The 19,109-nt window shown below is 32.5% G+C and overlaps 1 protein-coding gene across 7 annotated transcripts in view; it reads right to left on the bottom strand.

Annotated features, from left to right (window-relative positions):
- Positions 1-19,109, bottom strand: part of LOC114337868 (partitioning defective 3 homolog B) — a 295,752-nt gene that overhangs the window by 42,845 nt on the left and 233,798 nt on the right. For 6 of the 7 annotated variants that reach the window (XM_028288425.2, XM_050642575.1, XM_050642574.1 and 3 more), the window contains 3 exons: positions 15,540-15,728; positions 8,154-8,318; positions 2,171-2,565 (listed from right to left, as the gene is read on the bottom strand). In XM_028288425.2, coding sequence (XP_028144226.1) covers positions 2,171-2,565; positions 8,154-8,318; positions 15,540-15,728 — 749 coding nt within the window. The remainder of the gene's footprint in view (positions 1-2,170; positions 2,566-8,153; positions 8,319-15,539; positions 15,729-19,109) is intronic. The other variant, XM_050642576.1, reaches the window with a different exon arrangement.

The following is a 19,109-nucleotide window of genomic DNA, read 5'->3' as shown; positions in this document are numbered from 1 at the left end:
CTATTTAAATGTTATGTACACAGTGTGCTTTACTATGGAGCTGAATCATGGACATTAAACCGAAATGCAATAAATCGACTTATCGCGTTTGAAATGTGGATATTTAGAAGAGTATAAAGTATTTCATGGGTAGATAAATTCACGAATATAGAAGTGTGAAGGAGAATAGGCAGAGAGAGGAAAATGGAAAACACAATAAAAGAAAGGAAATTGCAATATCTCGGACATGTGATGAGAGGCGAAAGATATAACATCTTGAGACTCATAATTCGAAGAAAAATAGAGGGTAGCAGAAGCGTAGGAAGGAGACGCGTTTCCTAGTTGAAGAACCTGAGAGAATGGTTTGGTTGCAGCTCAAGCAGTGGCGGTTTCTCCATAAGTGCACATGTGCACGTGAATACCCAAAATAATTTTCACACAAACATTCATATGTAAAATTTATCACTCTATGAATAACATTTTAATCTAACTATATAGTCTACTAAGAGCTGGGAGCGGATTTTGTGCGTGATAAGTATTATGAAAAAACTATACGGGGATATGTTGAATTAGTTGTGTACATGACTTTCACCAACGGCCGGAAACCAGAGTGGGGGCCGAGGGTAGTTATAAGGGGTCAAAGCCGCGGTTTCTATTATTTTTTTATGACGCTCATGATCGAGATAGTGCACCAGAATTTGGGAATAAGTAGGTCATGACGTACCTAAGTTAAATCTCTAGGGGCGCAACGCTGCGTGGCGCCCCTAGAGAAAATTTGGCGCCAAAATTCCCAAATTTTGGTGCACTATCTCGATCATGAGCGTCAAAAAAAAATAATAAAAACCGCGACTTTGACGCCTTATAACTACACTCGGCCCCCACTCTGGTTTCCGGCCGTTGGTGAAAGTGATGAACACAACTAATTCAACAAATCGCCGTATAGTTTTTCCATATTACTTATCACGCACAAAATCCGCTTCTATCTCTCTGACTAATACAGTAATTTAAATCACAAACCACAGATCCAAGGAGCTTATAAGTAATAGGTAATATTTATTAATCATTTTTATTCTATTTCGACGAGGAATCTTCACGCATGCGAGGCCTTAGACAGAACCTCTCGTTCACCGCTCTTACGGTGGCTCCTATCCCAATGACTTATCATAGGACAAAATACAACTCACCATACACCCCGCTTCCCGCTCTAGCCCACAAATTTAGATGGCCGTAAGTGCACAAGTTGACTGTGCTCAGTGTGATCTTATGGTGTTTTTAACGTGCACGGCGCTAATATGTACATTTAAATTTTGCTTTTGTGAAGTTCGAATTTCGGAACAATATTAAGAATGGAGGAATTTGTGGATGTGAATGTTAGCGTGGAATATTTAACATAAATTAAATTGTTTTCATTATATTTAGAAGAAAAATTAAAAATATCTAAACCAAACTTCGTATTACGAATGTAGTGTAGGTGCTACTATCAATACTTTTTACCGCTTTCCGTGTTTCCTATATATTTGGAGAAGAGGATTCATAAACAACAAAATAGAAGATCCGATTTTAACTATCCGGGGCAGTCCACTTAAGCAAATTTTTGATTGAAAATAATTTACAAGACGATTTTTCTGAAATAATTTGAATTCTTCAATTACTTGTTACCATGCCAGTGACAACTGCAGAAACAGAACGATGTTTCTCTACATTGAAACGTATCAAAACCAAGACTTTCCTGTGAATGGCTATGGGCTAAGTTCGACTAACAGAACTCACAATGTTTTCAATAAAAAAAAATGATTCAAGAAATTTCAAATTTTACTGAATTGGTTATTGAAGTATTTATCTAAAAAAATAAAAGGCGACTTGACTTTTGTTACAAAACTTGCTTGTAACATCTAAACACTAAATTATAATTTTAAGTTAATAATATACATTATTTATTGTAATTTTTTAAAAAGGTTCTTCGATTTTTACAATTTGACGACACTCAAAAAATTTTACCTAGGGAAATAGGGCCTCAAGGGCTTTTTATATGTTAATATTATGTGTGCACCCCCAATACTTTACACCAGGCGCCGCCACTGAGCTCAAGGCAACTGTTCAGAGCAGCTGCCTCGAAGGTCAGAATAGCCATGATGATTGCCAACATTCGTCGCAGAGATGGCACTTAAAGAAGAAGTATATTTTTACTTACCCCAAAATACTATCCAGTGAATTCTTCCTACTGCTATTATTTGGCGATTCTACTCGTCGAGCTATAGTTAAAGTAATGTGACCCGGGACAGGTCCTTCCGTATGCGGAATGGCATTCTTCAGCGTCTCCATAGCATCGCTGTTGGTCTGTTGCAGCAAAGAAATACCATTGACGTTGAGCAATTGGTCGTTAGTACGTAGTCTGTTGTCTCTGGAAGCAGCTCCGCCACACATAACTCCTTTTATGAAGATCCCGAGGTCTTTGGTGCCGCTGGTTTTACCTTTCACACTTACACCCAAACCGGCCTTTTCGGAGTCGTGCACGGGGATGTTGAAGGTTAGGATTTCGCGGTGTTTCCATGGGAACACCATCGTTTCGTCGATTTGGTCGGAAGGCTACAATTTAGATAAAACACAAATTTTATTTCGTTGTAGAACATCTGTATTATGTCTAAATATTAGTAAGGTGTGTTTATTAAATGAGCTTTGACAACAAAAGTCAGGTAAAAGTATGTATTCACGAAAGATTATTTACTATTCTATGATTTAGATAAGCTTAGCTACAAAAAAATGGGAAATTAAATCACAATAATGAAGAATTTGTATTCATTTGAATCAATTTGAAGTTGTATTAGTCTAGTCGCAACATAGGGGGGTCCTGTGGACACTTTTAGTTCGCCGCGATTTGATGGTGGTATTATAGGTTTTTTGGGTTGCTAAATCCAATGGAAGTGGTCTGAAAGCCCAAATGTGGTGCGTTTAATTGTTATTAACAAATTATGGTAAAATTAGGTGTTTTTCAGGAATTACTAGAAACCCTGTAAATGAATTGATAGTGTTAAAGTCTTCTCTGGTGTATTTTTGGTCACTGAATCGAATGCAACTAGTCGCGATTAATCAAAATATGTTCTTATTTTGTTAATAACAAAATAATAGTTTATTCGCCGAAAATCTCGAAATGCGCTATCTATAGCAAGTTTGTAGTCTTTTTCATAGTATTTTTATACGCTAAATCGATTGCCGCTAGTCGTGATAGCTTAAACCACGTTCCGACTTTGTTATTAATAAATTATTGCAAAAATAACGGTTTATAGTACGTTCACTCACGGTTTTTGCTCTAAATTTTAAAAAACCACTTGTATTGACATGAAATTTGGCATACACTTAGCTAACATGTCAAACAAAACAAGTGATATTGTGCCGATGTCTGCTTTTACCCTGAGGGTGACTTTCACCCCTTTTCGGGGGTGAAAAACGAAACCTTTAAAACAAGCCCGGAAGTGGATAAACTGATTAATTCTAAGCAACTTTTGTTCTATACAGTTTTTTCACTAGTTTTCACTGTCAATAGTTTTCGAGTTATTTGGTTTTTTTTTGTTGAAAAATGAACATATTCACTCGCAAATAACTCGAAAAGTATTGACTTAGTGAAAAAACTGTATAAAACAAACGTTGCTTAGAATTAATCAGTTTATCCAATTCCGGAATTATTTTAAAGGTTTCTTCTTTCACCTCCGAAACGGGGTAAAATTCACCCCCAGGGTAAAAGCACACATCGGCACAATATCACTTGTTTAGTTTGACATGTTAGCTACGTGCATGCCAAATTTCATGTCATTCCAAGTGGTTTTTTTTTATTTAGAGCAAAAACCGTGAGTAAACGTACTATAAACCGTTATTTTTGCAATAATTTATTAATAACAAAGTCGGAACGTGGTTTAAGCTATCACGACTAGTGACAATCGATTTAGCGTATAAAAATACTATGAAAAAGACTACAGACTTGCTGTAGATAGCGCATTACTTCGAGCTTTTCGGCGAATAAACAATTATTTTGTTATTAACAAAATAAGAACACATTTTGAGTAATCGCGACTAGTCGCATTCGATTCAGCGACCTAAAATACACCAGAGAAGACCTTAACACTATCAATTTATTTACAGGGCTTCTAACAATTCCTGAAAAACACCTAATTTTACCATAATTTGTTAATAACAATTAAACGCACCACATTTGGGCTTCTAGACGGGACTCCCTATGTTGCGACTAGACTATATGAGAGAGAAATGGGTTCCTGAGAAGTACGTAAGGATCGTGAAGGATATGTATGAGGGAGGGTAGACCAAAGTAAAGACTTGTAACCTGGGTTGGCACGTTTAAACCAACTGGTTTTATTAAGACAAAACCTGGTTTTTTTTATTGAGCCTCCAAACTGGTGCTTTTATTTAACGTTTTAAATACAGCTGCCGCAAATGAAGAAAATTAAGATAAATACCTATTTTTTTACTCCTAAACTTAGCTATTTTGAATATTACGTTTGAAGATTTTTTTTTGTTATATTCATTTTTTGTGTGTGTAAATAAAAATAAAAGTTGTCTTAATCATTTTTAATCATTTTTTTCATTGTTTATTACTATTTTATAAAATAATTTATTCATTTTTAAAGTATTTAGACTTATTATACTTTGTATCAAATAAACCTGGTTTAAACCAAAAAATTAATTCATTCTTATTCATTTTTAAAGTATTTAGACTTATTATACTTTGTATCAAATAAACCTGGTTTAAACCAAATGAAACTGGTTTAAACCAAAAAAACCTCGTTTTTTTTGGTTTTTATTAGTACATTTTTATTAGTATAAAAATATTAGTACATTTGGATGTTGGGAGGTGACTCATATTTTTTTGCAGAAATTGCTTGAAAATAACTCATATAATATTTGAGTTATCCTCCCACTCAAAAAGGTCCGGAACATTGTTTAAATAATCAAAATGTCCAAAAATTAAGGAAAAATTCGATTTTTTTCTTCGTTTTTTGAATATTATAACTTTAAAAGTATTCATTTCCGAGAAAAGTTGCACTGAATAGCAATAATTGTGAAAAAAAACATAAAAAAAGTATTCGTATTTTCATTTTTTCAACCATTTATGCTACACTTAGGACCTTCATATTTCACCTAGAAAAACTTTATGATATAATAAAACAATACTGTAAATTTCATTAAGATCGGTTTAATAGATTTTGTAAAATAAATTTCACAATCCAGCTTTCGCAAAAAAAATTCATTTTTTCAAAATGTTGCAGGACTGAAAATAAAGCAGATAGCAAGTTGAATTTGTTTTACTTATATAAGAATACTGTACCTTTGGTGTATTTTTGGTGCTACGTGCAGGACAGCGGATACGTTTGCTCTGATTGGGCATTCCAATGACCTTTGATAATGATTGATAAATTTTAATTTTTAGTACATTTCGATATAAATAAATTAATTTGTTTATTGCAAAATAAAAACACATACTTTGTCCTTTGAAACTACACTTTTTTTAGCAAAAACTTTTTTTGTTCATATATTTTAACTTAGAGAATAAAAAATTATTATTCTTAAACATATGCAATTGTTTAAACAATATTTCACAAACAATAATCAAATTAGTTTGATTTTTGTGGAATTAAAATATTAAAATACAACAAAATATAAAGGAAGAAAATAATATATTAGATAGATTGGAAGAAATTTTGGTGGAAATCAACATGTGTAAATCGAACACCGCTGTCCTGTGCGTAGCACCAAAAATTTATGTTTATTTAAAAAATTTCCTGACACCGTGGTAGTTAACCGATTTTAATTTTGCAAATTTCAAATGAAAGGTACATTACTCTTCTATATGTAAAAAAATTTCAACTTGCTATCTGCTTTATTTTCAGTCCTGCAACATTTTGAAAACATGAATTTTTTTGGCGAAAGCTGGATTGCAAAATTTATTTTGCAAAATCTATTGAACCGATCTTAATGAAATTTACAGCATTGTTTTATTATACCATAAAGTTTTTCTGGGTAAAATATGAATGTCCTAAGTTTAGCATAAATGGTTGAAAAACGTAAAATGCAAATACTTGTTTTTTATTTTTTTTTTTCGCAATTATCGCTATTTTGGGTGTTTAACAAGGGTGACAATTTTCAAAATTTTTAACCAATCCTATATTATGGGAAATTTAATTGCGAAACTTTTATGTTAGTGCAACTTTTCTCGGAAGTGAATACTATTAAAGTTAAAATCAAGAAACGAGGAAAAAAATCGAATTTTTCCTTCATTTTTTGACATTTTGATTATTTAAACAATGTTCCGGACCTTTTTGAGTGGGAGGATAACTCAATTATCATTATATGAGTTAATTCCAAGCAATATCTGCAAAAAAATATGAGACACCTCTCAACGTCCATCTCAAAACAGATGTGCCCTGGACTATTACGGATGTACTGACAGAGAAGGTGTGGGAGTCCTTGGTCAACGGTCTTTGCTGATGATATCTAGTTAGTAGAAGAGATCAAAGAAATGTTGACTTAAGTTTAGCAGGTCGAAAATGGAGTATATGTGGTTAGAAGGAACAGGAATGGTTGTAACCATAGAATTGCTTGGAGAATAACTAGGACGATTATAACAAGAGATTGGTGAGACCTGCGTTGGTGTACGGCGATGAAGTGTGGCCTATAAAGAAAATTCAAGAAAAGAAGATCGAGGCAACTGAAATGGAAAGTTTACGGTTGATGCTGGGTAAGACTAGAAGGGACACGACTTGATTAAGGAAAGAGCCGGAGTGACTAGCCGGAGGGACAGTCTCAAAAAAGGTTCAAGAACAAAGACTGTAATGGACACGTGAGACGTAGAGATGAAAGATATGTGGGATGAAGGATAGAGCTGTCAGAAGTTGGTGGAAGGCGAGATAGAGGAAAACCGAGAAGAAAATGGAAGGACTGTATGGCAGGTGAGGTGACTTACGAGAGAAATGTTTAGGTACAGAAGATATTATGGACATAACTGAGTGGCGAAGAAGAGTAAGAAACAGCGACCCCTGAAAGGGGAAAAGCTAAGAAAGAAGAAGATTAATGAAGAATTTGTTCATAAGTATATTAGACAATAATATCTAAGATAAAAATAATAAGCACAAATAAAAACATGGAATATTTATACAATACAACAATGAAGATGTTAAATAATCTAAAAACACTGTGTATGTGAAAGAAATGCCATGGGCTTTCTAGGCCTGGAGAGCTAAATTATATATGAAAGAAATGAAGAATTGCGCATTAGCAAATACTGCAAAGTACACGGTGACTGACAAGTAGATCAAGTACGAGGTATTGTCAAGACTGGCTACATGATGAAAAAGCTGCTGTCTGAATTATTACTGATAATTATTTGGCTATTTTAAGTGTAAATCCAAACTATAAAATGTTGCTGGTATAGTATTCATAATATTTCAACCTTAATATTAAAAGCAAGCTACAAAGCATGTATTTTATAAGCAAACATTAACATATACAATTTGCAGTATTTGCAAAACTACATAGCTGGTGCTTTATATAATAATTTAAGATTCGCACTTCAAGAAACAGATTCTCCTATCTATTGATTCTAGTTACATTAAAGATTTAATAGATATTATTGTAGTTATTAAGGTATTAAGGATATTATCCGTAATACCCGTGGTGCCTTCAACGTTTAATATCCGACAAAATTTTCTTTATGTGAGAAAAATTACAAATTATAAAACACAATGTTACTTAGGATGAGGATGTTATTTTTTGTCAACAGTACGTAAAAAATAATTTTGCGATTGAGGCATAACATGTTCGAAACGTCCGAAAACACCGATCTCCCCTAAGATATTTTAGTAAAAGCTGCTAAAGCTGTGGATGAGCTTGTGCCAAAAAAACTGGGTGGATTTACGAGAAAGGATATTTTATTGTAAGAAATATGTTCGTAAAAAACTTGAATGAAAATAATTGATTGTCAAATTATTAGTAAATTATTATGGATGTTATTTTTAAACTGGAAATATATCAGATTTAACTGACTTTGACGTCATGTCATTATTTGTCAAATAATTTACCAGTCGGACATTAAATGATTTATATAAACTAACGATCTATACTCTGTGCGAATCTTAAAACAATATAAACAATTAAAAAACAATAATTACATTGCCGTTGACAGCATCCTGGAACTGCGATATGATTTTCGCTACTGATCCCTTTTCGGGGGTGCGATTCTGAAGCGCTTGAAGATGGCTTTGCGGCAGCGGTGGAATGGTGGGTGGTATATCTTCAGGAGCTTCCTCCTCGCGGACTTCTTTCAAGTCGACGTCCTAAGTGACAAAGACAAACAATAGGCTAAAAAAGGACTACACTTTTGCGAGCAAAACATACAAGCAAATTGTTCAATTTTTTAGAATATATTTTTTTTACACTTTAACAGTATTGTAATTATATAAATTGAAAACAAATCAACCATGGTCTATCCAAATTCAACTTAATAAATATGTCACTCTCAAAAAGATATACATTTGTACAAGCTACATTTTTACTTAAATTCGAAGAAACAAAATTTTTTAAACAAAATTTCGTCTTCTTCTACATTCTATCATCCATTTTTGGACATAGACCAACTCCTTCCATCGATCTCTATCCTGAGCAACATACTTTCAAGTTGTTCCTGCTAATCTTTTTATATCATCTACCCATCTTATCTGTGGTCTTCCTCTTGGTAGTTTACCTTTGAAACAATGCTGACAAACATAATATGACCGGCCAGATAATGTCCAATTGAACAATCATTAATCCGATTGAACAACCATTTTCTATTCTTTTAAATGAAAGTAGGTATTATTGGAATATGTTTTTTTGTAATGTTCATATAAACCACCCTTTAGGTTGTTATTTAAAATGTTTTTAAGTAGGTTGTTGTTGATAAAAAAAATGAAAGTTGTTGTTAAAATAAATAAAAAGTAGTTTTTATGAAAAGTCAAATCTCTAGTTCTTTCTTAAATTAAATATATAAAATCTAATAGGTTATGTGGCCCCAGATCATACTTAACTACTGCGTATATTTAGTTTAAATGTGTCGGTGTGTCCGAAAAGCAAGAAAGTATATTTAAAGACTTTGCCGGTGTGTCCGAAGTATAAGGTTTTGAAAGAAAGAACTAGACCCAGTGAAAGAAAGAACTAGAGTGGCGTGTGTCGCCGGAAATTTGAAGCAAAAATAAAAAAAAATAATGGGTGACAAAATAGATATATCCACAGTTGGTAAATTTGATGGCGTTAACTTTCAACAGTGGAAGTTCCTACTAAAATGTGCCTTACGAGCCAAAGGTATATATGGAGTTATTGATGGCTCGTTAATCAAACCAGAAGTAGCAGGAGACGAATTACAGGCATGGTTTAAAAAGGATGCTCAGGCTATGTTCACTTTAACATCTGCAGTGAGTTTAAATCAGATTACTTTGATTGAAAGTTGTAATACTGCTAAAGAAATTATGGAGACCCTTGAGTCTATTTATGAGCAGAAATCAGAATCAAATAAAATGATGTTGCATGAACGGTTTCATCAATATAAGATGAGTAGCCTAGATACTATCGCTCAACACATAGCAAAAGTGCAGAATCTTGCTAAGCAAATTAAAGAAGCAGGTGATGATGTGAGTGATATTGCTATTATGACAAAAATACTGAGTACATTGCCACAAAAATACAGAAATGTTAGACAGGCATGGTTGTCCGTAGACAGTGCTAAACAAACTATAGGTAACCTCACCGCAAGACTGTTAGATGAAGAAATGAACTTAACTGCATATGAAGAGACAGAACAAGCACTGGCAACAATGTCATTCAAAGGAAAATATGATCAGAAAGGTCAAGAAAGGGGTGTAATATGTTTTGGATGTAGAAAGCGGGGGCACATTGTCAAATTTTGTAGAGAGAAAAAGAACGAACAAGAAAACAGTAGTAGCAGGTCATATAGAAGTCATAGTAGAGGCAGAGGTGGCTTTAGTAACTACAGAAAAGGTTCTTCGAGTAGCGCATATTATAATGTTAATAATGAGAGTGCATTCAACATAGAAGAAAAACAGCTAGAAAAAGTGGATACAAGTGATGATTGGATTATGGACAGTGGTGCATCAGCACATATGTGTTACAGGGAAGAATATTTTTTTAATATTGACAGAACTTTTACATCACAGGTATCACTTGGCAATAATCAAACACTACCAGTACAAGGTAAGGGAACTATTAAAATAGAGAAGTTGATCAATGGACAATGGTTTAAATCCACTATAAATGATGTGCTATATATCCCACAGTTGAGAAAGAATTTATTTTCAGGTGTTTTGACAAACAAAGGTATGAGTGTAATTAAGATTAACAATGAAGCCAAAGTATATGAAAATGAGAATCTAGCAGCAGTTGGTATAAAGGATAGAAACAACACATATAAAATGATGTTTCGCACAATAATATATAATGCATGTGTGACTTCAGTAGATGATTTAAAGATATGGCATGAAAGACTGGGACATGTTAATAAGAAATATTTAGAAGAAATGGTAAAAATGAACTTAATCAAAGGTGTTACAGAAAAGAAACAAGATTTTGTGTGTGAAGGTTGTTTGATGGGAAAGCAACATAAGAAGACTTTTAAAGAGAGATCATACACTAAGTTACCTCCTGGAAAAAGAATATTCAGTGATGTTTGTGGACCTATGCAAACTGAATCTGTACGAGGAGCACGTTACTTTGTAACATTCAAAGATGAGTACACCGGGTATAGAGTAGCATATTTTATTCGACATAAAGCAGATTTACTAGATTGTTTCAAAGTATATAATAGAAAAATTAAGGCAAAGTATGGCTATTCTGTTGAAAAACTGCATACAGATAATGGTACAGAGTATACAAATAATGCTTTCAAAGAGTATTTAGAACAAGAAGGTATAGAGTCAGAAACCACAGCACCATACACTCCAGAGCAAAATGGCAGATCTGAGCGAGATAACAGATTAATTGTAGAAATGGTTCGATGTATGTTATACCAATCTGGAGTAGATAAGAGACTATGGGCAGAGGCAGTTAATACTGCCATCTACATTTGCAACAGAATTACAAGCAAACAGACACCAGGTTCTACAGCTTATGAACAGTGGACAGGGCAGAAACCTGTATTTGACCACATGAAAGTGTTTGGGTGTGATGCATATGTACATATTCCTGACCAGAAAAGAAGGAAACTAGATGCAAAGAGTGAGAAGGTTATATTTGTTGGATATGACAAAAACTCCACAAATTATAGATTATTCAACCCAACAACACAGAAAATAGTGATATCTAGAAATGTGTTTTTCAATGAGAAAATGTACAGTGCAAAGAAAAACAATGTGATCAAGATAGCAGCTGAAGATGATGTGACAATTTTTGAAATACAAGAAAATGAACTTGAAGAGAGACAAGAAGAACAAATAAATGTTAATAATGAAATAGAAGTTTTACAAGATGTTGACAATATACCCAACTTGAGACCACAACGAAATAGACGTTTGCCAGCCAGATTAAATGATTTTGAGGTAAATTTTACTGAAGTTGATATACCACAGACATATGAAAAAGCAGTGTCAAGTAGTGACAAAGAAAAATGGAAAATTGCCATAAATGAAGAGTTTGATGCACTATTTAAAAATGAAACATGGACTATGGTTAAGAAGCCAGACAATAAAAACATTATAGACTCAAAATGGGTGTTCAAAGTCAAGAGACACCCAAATGGCTCAATAGAAAGATATAAGGCTAGATTGTGTGCTAAAGGATATGCCCAGAAAGAAGGTATAGATTACAATGAAATTTTTGCACCCACAACAAGGTATGACTCCATAAGAATCTTGTTAGCTCTAGCCACAATAAATGACTATGAAATCATGCAGTTCGATATAAAAACTGCATTTTTATATGGACATCTTGACGAAGACATTTTTATGTCACCACCTCAGGGACTAAAGTGTGAACCCGGACTAGTGTGCAAGTTAAAGTCGTACGGTTTAAAACAATCAGTATGCTATTGGAATCGAAAATTCCACTCGTTTTTGGCTAACTACGGTTTTCAAAAATCATCAGCTAATCAGTGTGTTTATACTGGACATGTAGACAATATTAAAGTGATCTTAATCATTTACGTTGATGATGGTTTGTTACTTTCTGAGAAAAATTTAGCAATAGAGACAGTTTTGTGCACGATAAAAGAATGTTTTAAAGTGACCGTGACGGTTGGGAACTATTTCGTCGGCCTAGAAATTACAAGAAACTTAGAGACTGGTACAATGTTTCTAAGTCAAGCAAGTTATACAAAACAGATAATAGATAGATTTGGTCAAAAAAATGCGAATCCTGTAAGTACACCAGAAGATATAAGTGCTGACTTAACAGGTGAATCAAATAAGAGCATGTTAGAAAATGAAATGCCATATAGACAAGCTGTAGGTTCATTAATGTTTTTAGCCGTAGTGTCAAGACCTGACATTGCACATGCGGTGGGAGTAGTCAGCCGCTATACAAACATTTATTATGAAAAATACAATGAAGTTAACATGCATGGATACAGTGATGCAGATTATGCAGGTAATATAGAAACTCATCGTTCCACCACTAACTATGTGTTGGACACTGGACAAGCAAGGGATATACACTCAAGAGTGCAATAAAGTGGACATCTGTTATATTTTTTTTTATTTAAAAGGTTTGTTTATGGGTTGAACAACTTAACAAAAAAGGTGGGAGTATTGGAATATGTTTTTTTTGTAATGTTCATATAAACCACCCTTTAGGTTGTTATTTAAAATGTTTTTAAGTAGGTTGTTGTTGATAAAAAAAAATGAAAGTTGTTGTTAAAATAAATAAAAAGTAGTTTTTATGAAAAGTCAAATCTCTAGTTCTTTCTTAAATTAAATATATAAAATCTAATAGGTATATAACTTCAAGAATACTCTATGAAAATTTCAGATTGATGGGAGCAGAATTACTAGATTTACAGTCCGTTGAATATCCCTACCTTCAACTAGCTTTGTAGCAGCTTCGTGCCAGCGCGTTTGAGCGTAGTAAGAAACGTTCAACAGCTGTTCCCTTTCTCTTTTGTAAATTACTCCAAGATTCAAAAACATATTCCGGTGTGCATCACTTTACGATTTGACAAACAAAAAATAAATTTAAAATAAAAGTTGTCAAAACTTTAAACGGGTTTTTCTCAAAACTGCTTTCTATGAAGGCAGTGGACATTGTAACTCAAAAACTACACAGATTTTCTTTAGACATTTCGTGAGGTAACGCTGTCGAGATATATAGTTTTGTTTTAGAGTTATTTTTTGTTCAACAATAATAAACATGTTGATTTTACTGCAAAAATCTAAAAAAACACTCGACAGCGTTACCTCGAGTAACTCGAGCTAATAAAAGCTTCTCGAATTTTTTATTTCACATGATCCAATGAGGAGTTCTGATGTCCACCGATAAATCCATTTTTTTTGGAACTGTCTGTAAAGATTTGCCACCAGTGACTTATTTTTCAATATTTTGCCTTGAAATTTTTTTTTGAATATTCTTTGAATTATACTGAATATGTTTATTTAATTTAAAAATAAAATAATTCTAACATTCAATTCAAAATAAATAATTCACAAAAAATGTGCTTGAAATATTGATTTCAAACCATATCCCTCCTTGAGTCAACATTGAGATGGGCATTGGGCAGGGTATGTAGCTTCAACAACTCTTTATATTGTTTTACAACTTACGGGTTTGTTCACAATATTGGAAAATAATTTTAACTAGCAATATCCCCCAAAGGAGATACATGTGGCAATACTTTGCAGAGAAGCATGCTCTGACAAATGAACAGATTGTGGAACTAATAAATGAAAATTACAGCTAAACAGTTTGCTGAATAAAATGTATAATTTTTTCTTCTCAATTTGCTTGTATATATGTTTTAAAAACTTGTGGCATTTTCCAGTTTAAATAATAGTTCAGAGAAATAAGGAAAAAAATAGCCTGTTGGTGACACAACCCCCTCCAGGCCGAAACCAAATTTTTTGAGTAGTATGGACATCTTTAATAATAACCTATATATTTCCTGCAGCCGATTTTGATGATATACATAGTTATAAACAAATGAAGATCAAAAAACGGTAAATTTTCGCTTTTTTCGTCTATTACTAAGAAAATAGGGATTTTAAACAAATTTGAGAGTAAGAAACTCATAAACCGTATAAAAAACTTCAATATGGCGTTCGCTTAATATGTCTATCCTTATTGGTTGCTTAGAAAATTGCAAAATAAATCATAAATTTTGAGTTTTTATAAATATTTTTAACTTATGTAAACATTAACTTAGAACCTTCTTATTACACGGAATGCTGAGACTTATGGTGCTTAATTCATACCCTAAATTTCAAAGTAATTGGTCAAATAGTTTAAAAGTTATTTAATTTGTTTATCCCAAATTAATTTTTTTTGCAACACTGTAAGTCAGAAAATGATGAAGCTACAGTAATACTTTGGATAGTTTATCGAAAAAGGAAATTTACAGTATTAATTTAATTAAAAAAAAATTACAAAAAATAATTATAAATATTGCAAAATTATTTTGCAAAAACATGTGAATTAAATAAATGGGGGGGCTAACTTTGTCCCTAATTGTCCTAGGACAGTTGTTTTTCTTTCTAAATGTGTATAAAAATTCAGTGTTTCTAAATATGAAAAAATAATTTTTCTACAGGTAACGGTTAAAGTTATTCTAATTGTTTATAAGTAAGCAAAAAATCGACATGTTTTTTCAAAATAATTTTATACTGTTTAAAATTATTTTTTGTCATTTATTTTTACTTAAGGTAATAGTATAAATGTTCTTCTTTCATAAACTGTCCGAAGTATTATTGTAGCCTCATAATTTTCTGACTTATAGTGCTGCAAAAAAAATGAATTTGGGATAAACAAATTAAATAACTTTTAAACTATTTGACCATTTGCTTTGGAATTTAAAATATAATTTAAGTACAAGAAGTATCAGCATTCCGTGTAATAAGAAGATTTTAAATTAATTTTTACATAAGTTATGAATATTTTTAAAAACTTAAAATTTATGATTTATTTTGCAATTTTCTAAGCAACCAATAAGGATGGACATATTCAGCGAACGCCATATTGAAGTTTTTTATACGATTTATGAGTTTCTTGCACTAAAATTTGTTTAAAGTGCTTAACTTTTTGGTAATAGACGGAAAAAGCGAAAATTTAGCGTTTTTTGATGTTCATTTGTTTATAACTATGTATATCATCAAATTCGGCTGCAGGAAACATATAGGTTAATAATATAGATGTCCATACTACTCAAACAATTTGGTTTCGGCCTGGAGGGGGATGTGTCACGAGAAAAATCTTATTTCTCTGGACTATAATAATATGCTATTTAAGCGATACTGGTCATACAATATAACACGCAAAAACGAATAACATACACTGACAAAAAATACAAAGTTTTACATAATACTTACAATTATTCTTGGCAGTGTAGTATCAACCACGTCCTCTTGTCTAGACACAACAATCTTTACTTTACTGCTTAATGGTAAGCTTTTCAGTAAAGCTACTGCTTCACTTTGTGTTTTACCAGTCATTTCTATGTTGTTGACTTCAAGAAGCCTATCTCCGATTTTCAGCCTACCGTCTTCTATTGCTGGACCCTAAAAATACAATATATTTAGAATATATATGCACCAATTCCACAAGAAAAAATACTTGAGTTGCTAAGAATTAAAATTTAAGATAAGAAGGCGTTGTAGCATTATACAATAATAAGTTATTATTATTATTATGTCAGTGAAGAAATTAAAAGAAGAATAGTGCTCGCCAATAAGTGTTACTATGGCTTAAGAAGACAGATGGCCTCAAAAATACCTAGAAAAATTAAATTGACTGTCTACAAAACACTAATAAGACCAGTGCTAACATATGGTTCAGAAACTTGGTCATCTACACAGAATGACCAAGAACTGCTCAAACGTTGTGAGCGAAAAATCCTAAGACGAATATATGGAGGCATAAAATAAGATTTGTGGCGCAGGCTTTACAACTTTGAGTAGTTTTGGAGAACCTGACGTTGTAAAATTCATTAAGGTAGCACGCCTTAGGGTAAGAACATAACAAGTAAATCGAGGTGGATGTGTAGGTCGCGGTAGGCATCTAAACATTCCGTATATGTATTTGGAACATAGGAGTTTTCTATTGGTTCGTTGCAGCACGCGGTAATATTTTAACCAATAGGCGGCGAGGTTCCAGATGCATATACGGAATGTTGGTCGGTCCCAAATTCATATACGGATTGTTACAATATCGTACACCGAAAAAGATAAGTCTTTTAAAAGGAGATTGATTTTAAAATACTTGTTACTGTCTTATTAAATAAAAATAAAACAATTATAGTATTTCGAATGTTATTTGGTGCGAAATTCATATGCGGAATGTTAATTATTCGTAGACCAAAAATGGGACTTTTTATTAATCAGTTAGAGACTGATTTTAGAATACCTATCTTATTGATGTATTATTAAAGCAAAATATAACAATGATTAGGTACCTATTTGGTGCAAAATTCATAAATGGGATGGTATAGATTTGAGATACATACATACTTCTTTATTTGACTATTTCTCAGAAATTTTAATGACTTGCGCGTGTTGTTAAGTATGTTTAGATCTGTTTCAGCTATTCAATTCAATTCTATTGAAGTTTAGGGCTGTGTGCTATCAGACGAAAATAAATGTTAACTTGGTTATAACGTTTGCGGTTGTGTTTTAAATATTATATTCTGGTTTATATACAGAGAGAGTCTGTAATTTGAAATAATTTCAATATCTCAAATACTAATTGTTTTTTTGAAAATTGCTCAGACCAGTCGATTAGTATTTCAAATTGTCCTTTTTGACATATAATAATAATGTATACAGGGTGTTCCAATTTAGAGATATGACGTCATCGTTGATTTTCTTAAATGGCAACACTGTCATTTTGATAGCCATTTTGATTGGGTGTATAAAGTTATACATAAATGCAAAATTTCAAATTGTTATTCCCTACCATATACAAGATAATAAAAAATAACAAAGTTATGTCTGTAATTTGGAATAAATTCAATAATTCAAATACTATTTGTTTTTTTGAAAAATGCTTAGACCCGTCGATTTGTATTTCAAATTGTCATTTTTGACATAAAATAATAATGTATAAAGGGTGTCCCAATTTAGAGATTTGACGTCATCGTTGATTTTCTTAAATTGCAACACTGTTATTTTGATAGCTATTTTGATAGGGTGTGTAAAGTTATACATAACTGCAAAATTTCAAATTTTTATTTCCTACCATATACAAGATAATAAAAAATAACAAAGTAATAAAAAATAAGTAATCAAATAATAATTGAATTTAATTATTTCAATTAAGCAAATGCTCATAATGTTGCCCTCAATTATTGTCAAATGGTCAGTGGGCAATATTATGAGCATTTGCTTAATTGAAATAATTAAATTTCATTATTATTTGATTACTTGTTTTTCATAACTGTTATTTTTTATTATCTTATAAATGGTAGGGAATAAAAATTTTGAAATTTTGAAGTTATGTATAACTTTACACACCCTGTCAAAATAGCTATCAAAATGCTAGTGTTGCCATTTAAAAAAATCAACGATGCCGTCTATCTCTAAATTGGGACACCTTGTATACATTATTATTTTATGTCAAAAATGACAATTTGAAATACTAATCGACGGGTCTGAGCATTTTTCAAAAAAACAATTATTATTTGAATTATTGAATTTATTCCAAATTACAGACATAACTTTGTTATTTTTTATTATCTTGTAAATGGCAGAGAATAAAAATTTGATATTTTGCAGTGATGTATAACTTTACACACCCTATCAAAATGACAGTGTTGCCATTTAAGAAAATCAACGATGACGTCATATCTCTAAATTGGGACACCCTATATACATTATTATTGTATGTAAAAAAGGAAAATTTGAAATACCAATCCACGGGTCTGAGCAATTTTCAAAAAAACAATTAGTATTTGAGATATTGAATTTATTTCAAATTACAGACTCTCTCTGTATTTATTTTGGTCTACGAATAATTAACATTCCGCATATGAATTTCGCACCAAATAACATTCGCAATACTATAATTGTTTTATTTTTATTTAATAATACAGTAACAAGTATTTTAAAATCAATCTCCTTTTAAAAGACTTATCTTTTTCGGTGTACGATATTGTAACAATCCGTATATGAATTTGGGACCGACCAACATTCCGTATATGCATCTGGAACCTCGCCGCCTATTGGTTAAAATATTACCGCGTGCTGCAACGAACCAATAGAAAACTCCTATGGTCCAAATACATATACGGAATGTTTAGATGCTCGCGGTAGATGCCACTAGTTAAGTCGCGGTCGATGTCGACAGCACATAGCAAGGAGGTCACCTGCGCTGTCAGTCGAGCTAGAACCATTATCAAGTGAATTAGTTTAATGAAATTTGAATGACAAAAAGTCTGTGCTTTTGCGATGTTGTCAATCAAGTGATGATAGTGATGAAATGTCAGCTGTAAATAATCAGATCCTCCTTCATATTTCAAAAATTTACTGAATTTAATTACTTTACAAATTCAAAAATAAACTGAATACAAAAAAGGGATTATATTATAAAAAGTATCAACTCAGATAGCGCAGGTAATGACAACTTGGCTTCGAACGGAGCAATTACAGGGAAACATTCTTGTAGGCCGCGCAGTAGACATCCATGTAAAACAAACTCAAAAGCATCGATGTAAACCTCCTGAATGGCATCGCGCTAAACCTCGACCGCGACTTACCTGCTCTGTTCTCTCCCATTCACTACAATGTGTTTGTTTTACATGGATATCGACATCGACCGCTACCTCTACCTTCACCTCCACCGCGACTTACTTGTTCTGTCCTTACCCTTAGATGGATAGGTCATGTAATCAGGCGAGGAAAAGATGCCATAGTCAGAAAAGAAAGTTTTTGACCGAAGAGGGCCGA

Source organism: Diabrotica virgifera, chromosome 2 (genome assembly GCF_917563875.1).
Source record: "Diabrotica virgifera virgifera chromosome 2, PGI_DIABVI_V3a".
In the NCBI taxonomy this organism is placed as follows: domain Eukaryota; kingdom Metazoa; phylum Arthropoda; class Insecta; order Coleoptera; family Chrysomelidae; genus Diabrotica; species Diabrotica virgifera.
Note: the sequence above shows the minus strand (reverse complement) of the source record. Positions and strands in the feature narration are given on the sequence as shown.